The sequence below is a fragment of the Strigops habroptila genome, chromosome 1 (assembly GCF_004027225.2).
Source record: "Strigops habroptila isolate Jane chromosome 1, bStrHab1.2.pri, whole genome shotgun sequence".
NCBI classification, from domain to species: domain Eukaryota; kingdom Metazoa; phylum Chordata; class Aves; order Psittaciformes; family Psittacidae; genus Strigops; species Strigops habroptila.
In genome coordinates this window covers 62,647,657-62,662,880 of record NC_044277.2, presented here as the reverse complement: position 1 = coordinate 62,662,880, position 15,224 = coordinate 62,647,657, and the positions used below count along the sequence as shown (strand labels likewise).

The following is a 15,224-nucleotide window of genomic DNA, read 5'->3' as shown; positions in this document are numbered from 1 at the left end:
TGTCCTCTGCTGTCTTTGTGCTCTCTTGCCAGCATAAAAAGAGCAGATTACAATGTGGGACTTCAATTCTGTGTCCAGTTTCAGCCTTCAGCTGTGAAGAAAAACAAAACCCACAGTCTGTGGTGCCTCGCACAGCTTCTCCTGCCTGCAAAAGCCCAGATAAGATTTCTGCCCTTTGAGGCCCCACTTTTAGCTCATTGACACTGTCTGCTTCATCTTCTCCCATACTTTGTGTGCTGGTTGTATATACTCTGTGGGATGGTTCAGCCCCATGGGCTGTGCTTTTTAGTCTTGGGCTTTGACTTCTACCTGGCTTTAGGACTCAAACTCACTGGTGAGGGGACGTGGTTCCCCTCAGAAGTCTGGATTTTCTGTCATCTCCTCAGTATCAAGCTATTGTTTGCTCTCAGTAGCTCTCTGGCTTGAGGATGGAACATGTTTTCATTTGGGGATCTTCCAATACTTTCCTGAGGTGCCTTTTTATTTCAGCCTGTGGTGGTGGTCCTGTCCTTTTGCAGGCACTCAGCCACCGGTTTCAATGTGTTTGATGTGCAGCATCAGAGCAGCAACTTGCTCTCCCACAGTTTTACCTTCCTTCACAAACACTGAGCAGTTAAAAACATCTTTGTTTCATGTTTTCTATTGAGAGCAGCACTCGCCACATTTCACTGCTCTTGTCTCACAAGACTGCTCGTCTCACAATGTGGCACTTCCCACAGGCCTGGCTGTATTTTGGGTGCAGTGGCAACTGGCTATGAGTGAGGACAACTTCACTGCACCCCACATGGACTCTCTGATGGGTACAGGTTTCTAACATGTGCTGCTGGCTCCCTCTCTGCCACCCTACTGCATCCACAGAGACCCTGCATCAGAGCATCATGTCACAGCCGTGTCCTCACCTTAACTCATTCCCTTTCAGCCCTCTGGAAGGCTTCAGGCTTTTCTGTTGGAATAATGAAGCATAATAATTTCAATTTGTTTAGGTACATCAGTCCAGTTCAATTGTTCATTATCCCACAGTGCACATAAACCACCTTCTTTACATGCCAGACAGCTCTGTCAAAGCATCTACACCAGTACCTTAATGGCCAGGTGAAGGCCAGACGTACCATTTGGCATCATGGTCTTAGGCAAAGAAATACCTAATGACATCAGGCAGATAATTAGATGCCGTGCTGGGGGGTGAGCATCTGAAATTGAACTTTTGAACTCTTGAGCTGCAACAAGCATGGAATGGTTGTAAATTCTGCGTAATGCCTGGGCTATGCAAAAATGTCACGTCCTGAATCCTCCAATTAGTGAAGAGCCATGAGACAGATTCAGCAGCTGGGAGGCTGGACTTCTGCAGATAGACTGCAAACCCAGGGCCTGGGCTCTGGAGAGAAGAGGTGTCCTGAAAGGCTGTGCCCTTGGACAGGAGAAGGGTGCCTGGAAGGAGAATGGTGTGGCTCCTGGAAGAGGGGGCAGATCCCGGAGATCAGGGACACAAGTGCCAGGAGGTGCCCAGGAGCCCAGATGGTTTTGTGGTCAGCAACAGCTGGTAACAGTGAGGCACAGTGGGGCAGACACTGCCAGGACTGTCCGCCCCATCTCCCATGGGAAAGGGCAGTCAGTGCCTGGGGAGCACGTGCGTGAGCAGCATGGGTACGGATGGGCAGCAGACACTTGTCCCACCGGCTGGATGGGTCTGTCCAGCAGGCAAGACCCATCTAGCCAGTGGGTAGAAAGCGCATATGGCTGCCAGCTGGTCGGGGTCTGTTGTGCCAGCGGCGCCCCGATGGGGATTTGGTGTGCTTGCAAGCCTCCAGCAAATCCCAGCATCCAGACTGGCAGCAGGCTGGCGTTTTGCTCGCTCCCACCCCTGGCAGTCACCAGGTCTGTCCTGCTTCAACAACACAAAGCAGCTGCAAGCCTGTTGCAGCTGGTCAGTGGGCTTCAGCTGCTTCATGCTGCTCCAGCACTTGTGGAAGTGTCACAAGCTCTCCTCTTGTAGTTTTTGGTGTTGTTTTTTGTTATTATTTTCCTGCCTTCAGAGGTAAATTTTAAATTATAAGAAGAAATTTTTGTACATTGGAAAGATGCTTGGAGCTAATACTGAGAATGTTTATCAGAAAAACAGGGTCAGGAATTCACAACTACCACCAAAACAAGCATTTTGCAATGCGAAGAAAGTAAACATTTAAGATTAGATGCTAAATCTAAACACAGTGAATCACAAAAATGTATGCAGTTTCTAACTCTAGTTTCAACTCTATCCTGTAATGTCACCATGGGGAAGAAAAAAGTATTTTCAAAACTAACCTTATTTGTCACCAGGAATGACAAAATCCAACAGTAATTACAGTGCTACAGACCTTGGATGGTGACTACAGACAGATTTAGAGCTGTTTGAACATAGAAATACAGATGGAATCGGTCTATAGATACCTATACAAACGTGACAAGGAGGGGTGCACGCAGGCAGCAGTGGTTCCTGAGCTTTAAGGCTGAATGAAGGTATCGCTAAGCACATAGCCAGTGCCATACAAATTAGGACTAGCTGTCTGCTCGTGTGTGTCAATAAATGTGCACAACTGCTGAGCCTTTTATTTGCATATAGTAAATCCTGATAAATTCCTCATTAGGCTTATTAGGCTTAAAATCATGCAGGAGCATGTAGACAAAAGAGTCTTTCCCTTACTGGATCTAAGGTTTACAACCATTACCATTTCTAGTAAGAAAAAATATCATGTGTTCATCATATGAATATTTAGTGGCTTCATGAGTACTTTGAGGCGGGTCACTAAAAGGTACAGAGACTTATTACTGCAGCAGTTTTTCATTACCATTAGGTGCACTTAAAAACCTGTTTGCACTAGAGGTGTTGTTCTTTTGTCTAGCAACAACCTGAAGTTCACAGGAGTGAAGTATTACTGGCAAAATTAGCACCTGTAAATTTTGGCAACAAAAGGCACTGGTGGATAAAGAGTGAAAGGTACACTGGCCACCTTCAGTGCTTCTGCAGCATGGAATTGGGTTCCGCTGCAAGATTTGTTACTGACTTGAGGCACACATACATCTATTTAACAATTTAATTGTACCTGGAACAGCTGGAAAGAACATAAAACCCCTGGCAAATTGGTAGCTTGAGTTTTTTTCCCCACCCCATGTTTTGTAACAGTGAATCATGATGGAGGTAGCAGCAGCTTCTAGAATTCAGACCATGTGCCCCCTATGCAGAGCTTTCTGGTAAGGAGAGGATCATGTACCCACTGGCACCTCCTCAGATGTATAGCAGCTCTTCTTGCTCTCACGGCATTAGAAGGAGCTCAATTGAGCGCTGGACATGGTACCCACCTTGGCCCATGTTCTGCAGCCAAACTCCTTACTTTTCCCAGTCCAGAGGCAGAGCAGAGCTTGCAGAGCAAAGTGAAACACACACAGAAACTGTCATTCAAAAATAGAGGTTCGGTTAAAAAATAGAATATTGATGAAAATAAGCAAAAGGGCTGGGGATTTGAAAGCTGGAAAGCTTTCCTGTGACATTCATACCTGTAAAATTTCAGGCCTTTTTGTTGGGGCAACAAAACTATCTAACTGAAAACAGGTAAGTTACAGCCCTATCTAAGTCCTTGGCTGTCCTATATTTGTGTGGTTAGGAAGCAACTACATGCTAGGTCTTCATTTTTCCCACTTTCATTTTAAAATCCCAAGTCACAAGTTATATGGAAAATGCCACATCTAAACCAACCAAAGTGTCAATTGGATGCAATATAAAATAGTTCAGATCGCATAATCCTGTTTTAAATACAACATAAAACCCCCACTGTTAACTTTCAAAGGTATAAATGAACGTCTTGCTGAAATGACACAGTTAACTGAGCATATTGATTCTGTACGACCTCTGAAATAGAAAATATCTTTTTACTGCTTAACAGAAATGGGACTCCTTTTCTTTCTGTTTCCATCTCAGGGATCCTGAGACCCCCAAAAGTAGAATATTCATCTGGTTTTGAGAACAGACATCAAAAACTGTTATATTAATGTAGTAAATCTTCCTAGCAATGAATTATCAATTTTCAGGTGTTAATCAATGAGATTGATATCACAGTAAAATGACAAGAAACATCAATACCTTATTAAAAAACACATTGAAGCACCTATTCATAATTCTGTATATTCTGCTTGGAGGCCTGAGACGTCGACAAACTCTTCCGCATCCTCATACAGTATGCTCTTCTCTCCTGGCGTTAGTGTATGAGCTAGTGTTTGCTCAGGACTCAACAAGACTTAATTTTTGTTTGCTGGATGTCAATTTTGTTTTGCTGTATGTTTCAATTAACAGGTGTGTATGTAATATAGACTGCAGTGGATACAGTTTTAATCCTGTATGTGCTTCTGATGGAAGTTCCTATAACAATCCGTGCTTTGTTAGAGAAGCATCATGCCTGAGGCAAGAGCAGATCGACATCAGGCATCTTGGACACTGCTCAGGTATGCTTGATTTTGGTTTTCCGGTAAATGTAAGTTGTGACAGAAGTGGGCTTGGTAGAGCTTTCCCTTTTCCATTTTTGATCAGAAGTCACTGATCCAGTTATCAGTGAACTTTCCACCTGTATTTTAGAGTTTCCCACACAGAGGTATGTTTGCACTGTGTACATATGTGCTGAGTTTACATTACCTTTCTTTGGCTGCTGTTACTTGGAAAGACAGCAAAAGCTTTTATGAGAATCTAAGTGATAGTCCAATGTGTCTTACATGAGGAGGTAGTAAGAAGTATGAGAGCAAAAGGAATACCGATGTATGGGAAATGTTCCCTCTTGCTGCTGTGGGCTTTACAATGTGCTTCCAAGGTGGTCAAGTTGGGCCCTGACTGCACAAAAACCCATTTCTTTTTCCAGTGTTGGAATGGTCCACTGAATCCCTTTGTCTACTGCCTTGTAGTTAGTCATGTGTATGACTCTTCAGTTTTGGGATCTTGCAGTTAGGACTTTCTCATGGGAAAAACAGCTTTCCACCATCTCTTTGCCAGTTACATCTAGATCTGAAACTTGGACAGTTCCAAAACCAAAACCAGACTGTCACCAAAATAACCTAGGCCCATACCACAGAAAAATTTTTAGTTCAAAGCCTACAGCTTGATGTGTGCCACGTCTTGGTCTGGGCACTGGGTTACTGACCTGGTGTGCTGGTTGTATGGGAGGAACAACATGGGAATGTGTCCAGTTTTACTGCAATTTAAATAGTTCTTTGAATACTATTCTGGCTTCTCAATGACATACATGTAGTGGTCTGGAAATAAACCTTTCCTAACAGCTATCCATGCATGTATTTATCACCTAGAAACAGATGACACGAACGCCGTTGGAAAGAAAGATGATGGCATGCAGTATCGGCCAGAGGTGAAAGGTACTGTGCTGACTTTGTGCTGTTTGATTACAGTTTCACAAGATTGGAAAACAGAGCATGCAGGTCCCTTCTTGTCTGCCTTACAGCTTTGATTTCTGGAACTGAGACAGAGCTGTTAACAGCTTTTTTCTTACAGCGCATTGCAAGGCTGGAAAGAAGATGTGTATGATTTTTTGTGAGTTTTGCCTGCTGTATTCATCTAAGATGCTCAGCTGCTCACCACACTATGCAGTGGTCACAGGCTTAGGCTCCCCACAAGTGCTGTGAAAATTACTTTACTTGAAGACACCAAGCTGACATTTCTGATGAAATGACACAAGCCTCTGTCCTGCGACCCCATCTTTTCTGTTAACTTCGGGGAGAAATAAAAAGCAGATTCTGTATTTGTTAGGTTATTTTAAAATATTTTCAGTAAACTAATACACTGAGTCACATTGGTTGAAAATGTTTTACCCATATGAACCTTACCTTCCCCTTAATAACCTTAGTATAAATGAAATAGGGCGGAGTTTCACTTTCTGCTCTGTTATTTTACCTGGTAGTAGCCCATATGTTAGGTACATTCTCAGAACAAAAATATATGCTTCTGCACATCATGGCTCTTGCTCAAAGTGTTGCTGTCCAGGAAAAAAAATTCCTCTGCCTTTCTCAAGTTGTTGACAAAAGGCAGATCTGCATAGGTGTTAACCTTTCCTCCTTGTCTTTCACAAATAATGGCACAGTTAGAACAGAACAGAATAGAATAGACCTATTTCAGTTGGAAGGGACCTACAACGATCATCTAATCGCCTGACCAATTCAGGACTGACCAAGCTAAAGCACATTGTTAAGGACATCATTCAAAAGCCTCTTAACTTAAAGCACTGACAAGCTTGGGACATCAACCACCACTCTAGGAAGCTTGTTCCAGTGTTTGACCATCCTCCCTGTGAAGAAATGCTTCCTAAAGTCCATCCTAAACCTCGCCAGGCACAGCTCTGAACCATTCCCACACGTCCTATCAGTGGGTACCAGTGAGAAGAGATCAGCACCTCCCTTTCCACTTCCTCAGGAAGATGTAGAAAGCAATGAGTTTGCCCCTCAGCCTCCTTTTCTCCAAACTAGACAAGCCCAAAGTCCTTAACAAATCCTCACAGCACATTCCTTCCAGCCTTTTCAGTCCACAAACACTGACTGCAACATCTCCTTGTTTTCCCCTCACCCAGAGGCTCTCAGCTACATCATCACTAACTGTAAGGGCTGTACAGTCAAACCTCTTCCTTACGTACAGCGTGACACCTCCACCTCGCCTGCCTTGCCTATCCCTCCTGAACAGTGTGTAGCCCTCCATCCCAGCACTCCAATCACGGGATTCATTCCACCAAGTCTCACTGATACCAATTATATCAGTTCTGGGAAGTAATCAGCACTTCCAGTTCATCCTGCTTGTTTCTCATATTACGTGTGTTGGTATACAAGTATTTCAGGTATGTTCCTGAGACCTCTGTGCACCCAGGAGCAGTACAAATGTTCCCACTAACATTGCTGCCCTCGGGTGATGTCATGCCAACCCTTGGCTTGTCTACTGCAATGCTGTTGGTATTCCCTTTCCCCTTTGATTCTAATTTAAAGCTCTCTCAATCAGTTTCTCCAGCTTATGCCAAAAGATGCATTTTCCCCTTCAGGGCAGGTAGATCCTATCAGGCTGCAGCCTTGTGTCTTGTGTCTCAAAAGCTCTTTCACGGTCTAAAAACCCAAAGTTCTGGTGGAAGCACCAGTCCTGGAGCCAGGTGTTGCTATCCTGGGCTCGCCTGCTTCTTCCAGAGTCTCCCCTCATTATTGGGATGATTAAGGAAAACACAACCTCTGCTCCCAAATATTTCAGCATTCTTCCCAGGGCTCTGAAATGTCTTTTGATTGACCTCAGACTTTTTGCTGCTACATCATTAGTACCCATGTGAAAGCGCAGGAATGGATAGTAGTCTGAAGGTTGTACTAAGCTCTTTAATCTTGTGATGACATCCCTAATTCGGGCCCCAGGGAGGCAGCAAAATTCACTGAAAAGAGGGTCCAGTCTGCAAATGGGATGTTTCCATTCTGCACAGGAGGGAATCACTGATGATGATAACTTCTTGTTTCTCCTCAGTGCCAGTATTAATGCATGTTTTGTTGTGAGGGTTGAGTATCTTCTCTATTAGCTCTGGTCTTTATTTTCTGTTGTCATTATACTTGTTCTGCGCTTGCATGGCCTCCCAGAGAAAAGCCATCCCACCATGGCTTTTAACATTCCTTGTGTTCTTCTTGAAAAGCCATTCAGTGCCAAAAAGCTCTGTATATTTTTCTTTTTTCACAAATTCTCTTATTTTCACTCCATATGATGTACCAGTTGGAATGATTTAATGTCAATTTTCACTTACATTATGAAGGCATAAAAGGCACCAAATGGAATATACATCTTATTATGTGATGTAGTGAAACACCACTTTTGGTTCCTATTCAGAAGTTACAGCCTTTTATTCATTGCATGTAAATTGCTCTTGAAATCTAGTTAGTGGAAAAAACATTGTATATAATTATTATTATTAATGTGTGTAGCTTGTGCAGTCTCAAGTTTGGCAAATGATGTGCACAGAGGGAATATGCCTTCTGCAGAAAAAATGTTTTGAAATTTTTTAATGCAGTAGTCATGTCTCTTGAGATAGTGAAAGCTGGCTTTGAATGATTTTTTCTTCCAGTATAAGAGAATAGTCCACACTTACTTCTGTTTGCTTTTGCTTTAAATTCCTTTGAGTTACTCTTGTTAAACCCTGCTCTTTGAGTGTTTAACACCTCCTAGTCTCTAGAACCACAGCCATGAGTCTCCTCCTGCAGTGCAAGTGGCATACTAAAGTTACATCAGCAAGGTCTCTTTTCCTAGATTCAGCTGGCTTACTGGTTTTGTTGTACCAAGATGAGCATCAGGGTTTCAGGTTTTGTGGATGCCTCTTCCTTCTTCTGGTGAAGCATCTGAACTAATACATTCAGTCACTCTTTCAAGGCTCCTATACCAGTTAAACCTTTCACTTAGAAGCTCTGAAGCAGTCTAGCAGGCCTCTCAGATTAAAAATGGATTCCCATCAATAGGTGGGTAAATGCCTGTTTTACACTAGGAATCACCTCCTGCATTTAACAAGTTTTGCCTCTGACTTGGGTGGCCATGGCCATCCCACCTTCTAGGGGTTGCATCTTTCACTGGGCCTCACATTCTGTATTAGTATGTGCATTAAAACCAGACATGGCACAGCTATACAAACAGAATAAGGCCAGGTTGGACAGAGCCTTGAGTGACATGGTCTAGTGTGAGGCGTCCCTGCCCATGGCAGGGGGGTTGGAACTAGGTGATCTTAAGGTCCTTTCCAACCCTAACCATTCCTGATCTATAATTGTATGTAGTTTGTTATTAGCCTTGGATCAGGACCAAATGTGACAGTAATTACTGCTTGGAGAGGGAGGGAGGCAACAGTTTTGGGAAGAGACATCCGCACTTTTCTCCTCCTAGACATGCCACAACATAGTCTATTGCATCAGGGCAGTGGTAGACATCTTGTCAATGTTAGGCAATGTTCTTTCCTTTTATGAAGTCTTCTGTATCTCTGAAGCATAGCCTGAATCAACAGGCTTCCTTGTATCTAAAACCTCTCATAGATTATTTTTTTTCTCCTGGAACAAATTAGAAAGCATTCCAGAATATGTTCAGGAAAGATCTAAACCAGCAGCTCTTTCTTGCTGGTGTTATTTCAAATATCTGCAATTGTATAAGAGATTTCTTCTTCAAAGTCCCTTTTTGCTTGGCACCTGCAGTCCATTATAATCTTGTACTTGTGATGCTATAGTCTATTGCTATGGAAATGAACATATTCCACAATTACACTCACATGTTTAGATCCCTGCTCTTTAGAGAAGTTCTTTATGAATTATCAACTTCTGTGTTCAGGACTTTTTTTATAGAAAATTTTGGGGAAAGAATGGTTGAAAATGTATGCGGCTTTAGGTAGTTTTAGTAACAAGACAGAAGCATGAAAGATATTGGCACAGAAGGGGCTGCCTTCCTGTGCTGAGCTGTCCTGAGTTCCCTCTCCATAAAAACATTTCTCTGAGGAAGACCAGTGTTGGAGTGTGTTTGATTTCAGCTGTAGCAACCAGTGGTACCAGTCAGATCTGGGCTTTATCGAGTTGTTTTCTACCCAGTAATAGTAAAATATGGTTCAGATTCTTTCTAACCCTTCAGGGGTTTTTTCCTCTGTTTACGCATGTGAGAGAGCTCTCTGTATCTATGTATTAGCTCTTTGTACCAATGCCACTGACAAAGCTTCTGCTGATGTTCCTGCATTGGCTTGATTCTGTCATGAATACTTTTCTCCTTGCAAGAAACCTGACATAAGAAGCATATTTAGATGTCTCTGAAGATCATTTTTCAGTGCAGTACATTCTAGCAAATCTCTAGGCGCATCTGAAACTTCACCCTTAAGCCTTTGCTTTATTAATCTGTGTTCCTCTATTTGCTACAAGTTTTTAAGGATATGCTTTTCATGGTTGAGATTTTTTAATGAATGTCATACAGCCATTTATAATCGTTTATGTATATTTCTTTTCAAGACGCCAGCGATCAAAGAGAAGACATTTACATTGGAAACCACATACCTTGTTCAGAAAGCTTCAATGGCTACTGTATACATGGAAAATGTGAATTCATTTATTCCACTCAGAAGGCTTCCTGCCGGTAAGTGTTGCGTGCCTCCAAAGTGTGCTTGAAATTGCTGTAAAGCTTAATCAAAATGCTCTCTAGACATAATTACAGCATGTACCAATTTGCACTTATCTAAGCAGTGGCACAAGAGCTGTATCCCTATGCTGTGGGCAGCACCCAGCTGCTCCCATCATGTGAATCATAGTGCTCAGAGGAGACGCTCAGTCAGGTAGTTCAGAGGCTTAATATCCCTGAAGAGTAGTGTGGCCTTGGTGTTGTCCTCTTATTTTCAGCTGCTGAATCCTATCTAGAGAAAGAAAACCCCACAAAAAGAATGCCTTTGCCTTGCATGGCTTTTCTGTGTGACTGCTTTCCCCATAGACCTCTCAGTCTGTTTTTATACTGTCTGTGCATTTTATTGCTCCTGTCATAAACTCTCTCTGGAGTATCAGTATCTTATTTTTAACATTTATTGCCCTTTTCACAGTAATAGGCTTCATCTAGAGAGTATAAAATTGCAACATATTCTTTAGCCTATACTGTTTGTCTGCAGTATAATCTAGCGGCTCAGTACACTCAGTATAAAGCCACTCAGTGTTTCCCAGGATATCTGAATGTTCCAGTTTATCTCCCCCAGATAACTTTTTTCTTTACATTTCACCAACTGAATTCTGCAACTTCGTTTTCCTCAAAAAATAAAATTAATTTTAAAAGTTGTTATAGAAAGTGGCCACTTCTTAATGATATGTAATGCCCTACTTATTAGGAGCTTTCGCTCCTGAACTTCTGTCTTGCAAGCTTGTACTTTCAGATTAATGTGGTCAAAGATGCTATAACTCTTTGCTTTCCTTTGCTTTGGAAAATTCAGCTATAAATCCATAGATACTCTCAAATTTTGTCCTTTGATCTTTATTGATCAAGGATATTAAGGGGGTTTTGCCCTGCCAAGATTTAAGGGTTTCCAGACTGATCGGAGAGCAGGAAGCCCAAAAGGCAGAGCCAGTATTGTTGTCAACTTCAGCATGTGAAAGCTTATATCATTCCTTTTGCCATCCAAGACCCTTTCTTGTTTATTTTCACCTTTCCAGGAGAACTTACTTGTTTTTTTCTTTTCTTTGGACAGAACCAAGCAAGCTCAAAATGGCTTTGCTTCTCTTGGGAAACTGGGTGCATCCCCCACATCATCTTGATGGGCATTATGCAGCAGTATAAGAATACAGTATTCTTTTAATCTAGAGCTGTGTTTAACACAATTTCTGATGCATTTCTCCTCAAAATATTTAAAGTAGAGGTATTTCAAGGAAAATATTCCTGGCTGATTTTTTTTTTTTTTTAATTTCTTGGACTTTTGTTTTTCTGGAAGGCACTAATCACATAGTAATTTATTCATTAATGATTTAATTACTGTTCAATCATGTAAATATTTATTATTACTGTAATAATTACTGATAGGCAATGTTTTGACGAATTTAATTAATATAGTGTCCCTTTATACTCTATTTTCTAATTACTTTTACTACCTTCAGTTATTTATTTGAACAGCCTGAACAGTGTCTCAGCACTGGACCTTGCTCAACAACCCTCACATGGTTCCAGTCAAGAATTTTGACTGTCAGTTCTTAACCCTAAGTATCAGATCTCCTTTGGATTTTTCTTGGCTGTTTAAGTACTGATGGCCTCATACTTTATGCATGTTTCCTACTGGAGCAGAGTTAATAAGGAACAAATGATTTATATCAGACAGCAATCTGCTGAAGTAATCCGGTACTTCTCCCAGAAAAAAAATTCTCCCCTTCTCTGGCAAGGAACATATCATGGTGAATGCTGGGGGCAGATTGTTATTTTCAAATACTTTGTCTTCTCATACACATCTAGCATATACATTGTTTAATTTGGTCCTCATTTCCTGGTAGTGATCTCTGTGAGGTTTCAGATGACCTACAAAACTGCAGCAAATACCTGTGCAGAGCAAATTCTGACTTTTGCTTTCATTGAGAGCAGTGAATTTCCTTGCTCATTGCAGAGCAGCGCTCCAGGACTCCTAGCAGGCAGGTGGGAGGAAGGTTTTGTAGTAGTCTGTTGCATAATATTTAGTTTAGCAGCCTTTGCACAGCTGTGATCTGGTCTGTCTGCTGCTGCCCTCCTTGTGCAATGCAGTTCTTCCCCCTCCTTATGACAGGCTCCATTAAGGAGGCACAGGTCAATCCTTTGCAAAGAACTTCTTTATGCTGACTCAATTAGTTGACTGATCAGCATATTTTAATAAACCCATGCTGACTTCTATTTATCTTGCTAACAATAGCAAGGTTAATTAATAATAACAATTAATGCTATATTATCTTGCTATGTGTTAATGCAGCAGAATGCTTTGTAATCAGTTCTACTAGTTTAAGGTAGCTTAAACTAGTGCCCACTAGTTTAAGTGAAGCTTAAACTTCATCCCACCACCAATATAGTTCTTAACACAAGCACTTCTTTACAGGAATTCAGTGCTCCTGAGTCTCCATTCGATGTTCCTCAGAAATAATTTCCTGTGGCTTCAGTGTTTCTAAGAAAACATCTTTGAATTACTTGTGCCCCCTCTGCTTTGTTTTGCCTTCTGTGTTTTAAAGCAATTCTCACATTAATCACACTTTGACTGTTACCTTCTTTAATGAAAACAAAAGCAAAGTAACCATAAGAATTCAGTCTTCTCCACTAGCAAGGAGTCCTCTTCCTTAAATTGTTTCTTTTTGCATTATTACCAACGTGTTCCCCATCCTCTTCCTTTATGTATGCTAATACACGTTTCTCTTGATTCCCTTCCTAGCCATTACTGAGCTTACATGCAGTACACAGGGCTTTTCTTTAATAACTCTGCTCTTACGAGAACTTGTTTCATGCCTGAACCAAAACTCCTTACACAGCAGCTGATGGCTAGAGAAAGTAGAGTCACAAGATTATGAACATGTAAACCCCAATTGTTATCCCTGAATGCAAAGGGGAATTAGGAGTTGCATTAGCAGTTGTAGGAGTGGCTGTGGAGTGCTTATTTTGTTCCTCCAAACAGAATTAATTCCTACCCTAGCACAAAACTTTTGGATGGATGAGACTGATTTTGTGTTGCATTCGGGTCTATCTGATCCAGTTTACAAAAGGATTGTTTCTCTGCCTGTGTGTGAGCATTTCTTCTCCAGCTTTCTACCATAGAGCTGGAGGCTAATGGTATGATTCAGTTGCCCTGGATGATGCATTTGCATCAGTCAGTTTAAAGGACAGCTGTACAAGGAACTTGCTTAGGGGTGTAAATGATGGCCTTTCATTCCGCAGACTTCAGCTCGGTGTCTTGGGTGGCTCTTGCCTTTCCATGTTGTGCTTCAGCCTCTCTTGCCTTCCAACATGAACTGCTCCAGAGCATGTTTCCTCTGCCACCCTCACTGCTGGCACATTTGGCATTCCCTGAACTTATGTTGCTGATCAGGAGCAGCCTCTGCTGTGTTTCTCATTGAGCTAACTGCTGCTTTGCTTGGGCAAGGTACCATCTAGAGCAGCTGTTTCTCTTCTGTCTCCAGCCATTTCTCCCCCATCCCTAGCCAATATTTATGGATTCTTCCATGAACTTGAACATTGTGGGCTCCTCGGTTTTCTAACCCAACCTCTGGTAAATTCTGCTTCAGTGACAAGGCAGGAGGGGGTTTGATGCTGGTCTTGTCCGATAGGTTTTGCAGGATTCCACTTCAGTAGACTGCAGCTTAAAAAGAGGTCTTCCTTTTCTCATATTTTTCAAGATTTCTCTTCGTCTTTGTCACGTCTCTCCCATACTGACATTGCAGCCAAACCAGTATGCTCACTTTGTGTTTCATGAGCATGCTTCTTTGTGTTTCATTTAACTTTTTCTACTTGTTTCACCTAGACGCTTTATTCTTCCTAAAACCTCCCCTAATTTAATAATGATCCCACATGTTTCTTTTGCCACATGAGGACCTTCGCCATGCTGGTGTGTTTTCAGAGGGCCACTAGTAACCACATCCATGAAAGCAGAGCATATCTCCACACCTCCACCTTCTCACCAACTCCTCAGCTAGAGTCACCTTGAACTCCTTATTTCATCTGCAGAATGACTGGGCTGTTTTCAAATTACAGATTCCCTAAAATAATCCTTTTATTTTTCAGGTGTGAATCAGGATATACTGGACAGCACTGTGAAAAGACAGACTTTAGTATTCTTTATGTTGTCCCAAGTAGACAAAAGCTTACGCATGTCCTTATTGCAGCAATAATTGGAGCTGTACAGATTGCCATTATAGTTGCAATTGTCATGTGCATAACAAGGTAGGTAAAGACAAAAACAGTGAAAAATTACACATTGTATGGGTATACTTTTTCTGTATTGAAATATTTGACAGCCATAATTTTATGTGCTTTATCCTAAAATATCTACATAAAAAATACCTAATGACTGAAGCTGTAGGGTTATGTAACATCCTATGGCCTTTGTGGTTTTGGTCACAAACCACCAGTAACTGCTCTGAATCCCCAGACGAAATACCCAGCAGAAGAGATCAGCCTTGAAACACATCCAGAAGGTCAGCTACTGCGTTAGACCTTCACTGAACTTACTCAAGCATTGCTGGTATCTCATAGAAGCTATAATCCCTACTCCCGCCCAGTGAAACCAGAGAGGTTGACAAGATGCTGTTCCTTGCAGTACCACTGTAAATGGTGTTACACAGAGGGAGGAGTATCCCTCACACTATATATGCTTTCTGGAAAGTAATGTGCACCTAGTCCTGTTATTAGGTGCTCTCCATGGGAATCTATTTTATACAATTTAAAGACACATAAGCGCAGAGTTCAAGTTTCTGGGTTGTCTCAGAGTCTCGCCCTGTATGAAAACTGATATGAGAGCCATGGATTCCTTTTGATGACAAGGGATTCAATTTGCTTATTAAGGACTTGAACCCAATGAGGTCTGAGGGCTCTGGGATAAATTAAGGTTGACTTTAGTTACCTTATAGGTGCATGAAGCATTGAAGTCCTACGCTTGGGCATCAGTGCTACACTGTGCCTTTTCTTCCTCAAGTCGTCCTTCACTTTTTTTAGCCTCAGTTACATTGGTCCATAATACTTACTGCTACTGTGTTAGTGCATG

At 41.8% G+C, this 15,224-nt stretch overlaps 1 protein-coding gene across 1 annotated transcript in view; it reads left to right on the top strand.

Annotated features, from left to right (window-relative positions):
- TMEFF1 (transmembrane protein with EGF like and two follistatin like domains 1) overlaps positions 1–15,224 on the top strand; it is a 134,340-nt gene that overhangs the window by 101,130 nt on the left and 17,986 nt on the right. The window contains exons 6-9 of the mRNA XM_030473910.1: positions 4,325–4,473; positions 5,323–5,388; positions 10,003–10,126; positions 14,246–14,404. Coding sequence (XP_030329770.1) covers positions 4,325–4,473; positions 5,323–5,388; positions 10,003–10,126; positions 14,246–14,404 — 498 coding nt within the window. The remainder of the gene's footprint in view (positions 1–4,324; positions 4,474–5,322; positions 5,389–10,002; positions 10,127–14,245; positions 14,405–15,224) is intronic.